Raw genomic sequence first — 3,415 nt, forward strand, 5'->3', positions numbered from 1 at the left:
CTGCCTCTTTCCCAGTGCAGAACAAACCTAGTTCTTCAACACATCTATGTTTTCTGCAACATTAAGAAGTTTCCTTTCTCCCTCTAGGAATTGGCTTAAACCTTTCCTAGGATTTCTTTTGTTCTTAATATACTTAATAACCCCCTTTTTGTTATCCTTAGTCCCGTGAAGCATGGAGTTTCCCCTTATGTCTTTAACATTCCTTATCAATTTTCATAACTTCCCATTTGTATTGCCCGATAGCTATATTCCCTTTTTTCCCATTTGTATCTGTTGCTTTTCCCCACATAACTGCTGCCTTCACTTTGCCACTGAACTCGGTTTTGAGTCAAAGTTCTCCACTTCCTAGACTGTGGAATCGCAACTTTTTAGCTATTCAATAAACTCTTCTTAAAGAACTCCTGAGTTTCATTCCCATTTTTCTGTCTAATATTTTCCTCCCAATCAGTTTTCTTGATAATTTTCCTCAGCTTTGGGGAATTAGCGCTTTTGAAGCACTAAGTGTCTATCGGTATTACTGGTTGGGAACTGTTCTCTGTTTTTTCCAGTTGAATGTAATCAGTTCTATTCTTCTCCTCTCCTCCATCATCTGCCCCCTTCTTTGTCTCTTCTCTAAACTAAACTGTCTCAGACTCAAAACTGAGCACAAATCCAGAGCAGGTTATTCTCCATCCCATTTCTTAGGCATCCGAACATTGTCTTTGATTTGGCCACGACTGCGAACGAGCAGGTGTTTTGTTGACCTGCTTTCATTGGTGCCCGGGTCTTTTCCCTGAGGTGTGTCCTAGTTGGGATGTTTCTCCCTGGCACATGTCTTGGCAAAGGTTTGGGGTTTTTTTACACGCTCAGATTTTGAGTAACCGGTTGAATGGGGACTCCCTATAGCATGGACTCTGTAGCCTGGCTCTCATTGCATTAAGGAACAACGATGGATAACCAGTATCCACTCTCGTGTTTCCTGCTGGTGTCTTTTAAGGGTTCCCACAACACGGCATGTAGAATTATTGACGCATGGAGCACCATCAGCCATGGAATTGGCATTAGTAAGGCCAGTTGTTCATAATTCATTTATCTGACTAATGAAAATGTCATTTTTCAGTGTGTCAGGAGCGACCAATCTGCTTCTCCCATGAGAACAGCCCCCAGTAGTGCATGTAGTGTCTCAAACTAACATTGTCTCTCCATCCAGGCATTTGTACTGCGACCATCACCCAAGAGCCTGGGCACACACAGGAAGTTGGGGGAACATACGGTACATGCAGGAGACACCGTTCTGCCTCAGAGTTGGACACCTTCTCCCCTACTCCATGTCTGATTCCAACATAACTGACTTCACCAACCCCTCCACCTTCATCCTGCTGGGCATTCCTGGACTGGAGATAGACCACGTCTGGATCTCCATCCCCTTCTGCACCATGTACGCCATAGCCATCTTGGGGAACTTCACCATCCTGGTCACTGTGAAGATGGAGCAGAGCCTTCATGGGCCCATGTACTATTTCCTCTGCATGCTGGCTGTCAGCGACCTGGTCCTGTCTACATCCACCCTGCCCAAAATGCTGAGCATCTTCTGGTTCAATTCCAGGGACATCGATTTCAATGCCTGCCTCACCCAGATGTACTTCATTCATAGCTTCTTAGTGATGGACTCTGGGATCCTCGTGGCCATGGCTTTGGATCGCTACGTGGCCATCTGCCATCCCCTGAGACATTCCACCATCCTGACAAACTTTGTGGTGGGCAAGATTGGCCTGGCCGTGGTGCTGCGTGGTGGCATGCTCGTACTGCCCTATCCCTTTCTGACAAGGCAGTGGCCATATTGCAGAACCAACATCATCCCCCACACACAGTGCGAGCACATGGCTGTGGTGAAGCTGGCCTGTGCCAACACCCACATCAGTAATTACTACAGCCTCTCTGTGGCATTCTTGGTGACCGGTCTGGATGTGTTTTTTATTGCTGTGTCGTATATCCAGATTCTCAGGGCCATCTTCAGCCTCCCCACAAAGGACACCCGGCTCAAGACTTTTGGGACCTGCGGCTCCCACCTATTTGTCATTTTAACCTCTTACATCCCAGTTGTCTTCTCCTTCCTCATGCACCGGTTTGGTAACAATGTGGCGGTACATTTCCATGTTCTCATGGCCAACGCGTACCTTCTAATGCCCCCCATGCTGCACCCCATCATCTACGGGGTGAGGACCAAACAGATCCGGGACAGGTTGCTCCGGCTACTTACTCCTAAAGGAACCTAAAGTTTTCTCCTGGTGCTCTGGCTCTCACACCGAGCTCCGTGCAGAGCTGGCTGGTGACATGGTGCTGGGCCCTCTTCCCTGAATCACTTGCCGGACAGTCAAAAAGACAGTAAATGCTTTCCTGACCTTACTGTGCTGTGTCTGTGTGACCAACTGGGGAATAGGTCTATGTATCCACCCCTTGCCCCACCTCTTCTGCCAAGGCCCCGATCCTGCTTTGCCTCTTCCCACAAAGGCCCTGCCTCTGTCGCTTGCTCCTCTATTCCCCTCTCCCTGTCACTTACTGGAACATTTCCACCTCCCTCCCCTCACCACAGCTACAAGGCAGCATTTTCAGATTTTGTTGGGGGTGGCAACTTTAACCATGATTCTAAGGGGGTACTTAGGATCTTGAAAACTCTAGGTTGTTGGCAGATAACTTAGCAATTAGCTGACGGGAGTACTGTGTCTAATTCTGATGTAAAAGAAAGAAACTTAAATAAATATTAGACCCACTCAGCTCTGATAATAACACGTTCAGACACCTTGTGCCAAGTCACTTAATGGACACAGGTTAGGTTTAAAATATTCATGTATATTCTTACTTTGTTACTACTCTGCAGAGAGAGAGACCCCATCAGGACTCCTGGGTTCTATCTCAGCTCTGGGAGGGGAGTGTGGTCTAGTGCGTTACAGCGGGGGTGAGGGGGAGATACATCTGGGGTATCTATGAGAACATCAGAACGGCCCTACTGGGTCAGACCAATGGTCTATCTAGCCCAGTGTCCTGTCTCCCGACAGTGGAAAATGCCAGGTGCCCCAGAGGGAATGAACAGAACAGGGAATTACCAAGTGATCCATCCCCATCACCCACTGCCGGCTTCTGGCAAACAGAGGCTAGGGACACCATCCCTGCCAATCCTGGATAATAGCTATTGATTGACCTATTCTCCATGAAGTTATCTAGTTCTTATTGGATCCATGTTATAGTTTTGGCCTTCACAACATCCTGTGGCAAAGAGTTCCACAGGTTGACTGGGAGGAAATACTTCCTTTTGTTTGTTTTAAATCTGCTTCTGACTAGTTCTGTTGGGTGACCCCTAGATCGTGTGTTATAAGAAGGCGTAAATAACATTTCCTTGTTTACTTTCTCTGCACCTCTCATGATTTGACAGACCTCT

The 3,415-nt window shown here is 47.3% G+C and overlaps 1 protein-coding gene across 1 annotated transcript; it reads left to right on the top strand.

Moving 5' to 3' along the window:
* The first annotated feature begins 1,301 nt into the window (after positions 1–1,301).
* LOC119565117 (olfactory receptor 52K2-like) lies at positions 1,302–2,255 on the top strand. Its single transcript, XM_037889539.1, has one exon. The coding sequence runs from the start codon at positions 1,308–1,310 to the stop codon at positions 2,253–2,255; it is 948 nt and encodes a 315-aa protein (XP_037745467.1). The 5' UTR covers positions 1,302–1,307.
* The last annotated feature ends 1,160 nt before the right edge of the window (positions 2,256–3,415 follow it).

Source organism: Chelonia mydas, chromosome 1, assembly GCF_015237465.2.
Source record: "Chelonia mydas isolate rCheMyd1 chromosome 1, rCheMyd1.pri.v2, whole genome shotgun sequence".
Taxonomy (NCBI): Eukaryota; Metazoa; Chordata; order Testudines; family Cheloniidae; genus Chelonia; species Chelonia mydas.

Bases quoted from the DNA above. Each gene is read 5' to 3' on its own strand.
- LOC119565117 (XM_037889539.1), top strand. From the start codon at position 1,308: ATGTCTGATTCCAACATAACTGACTTCACCAACCCCTCCACCTTCATC.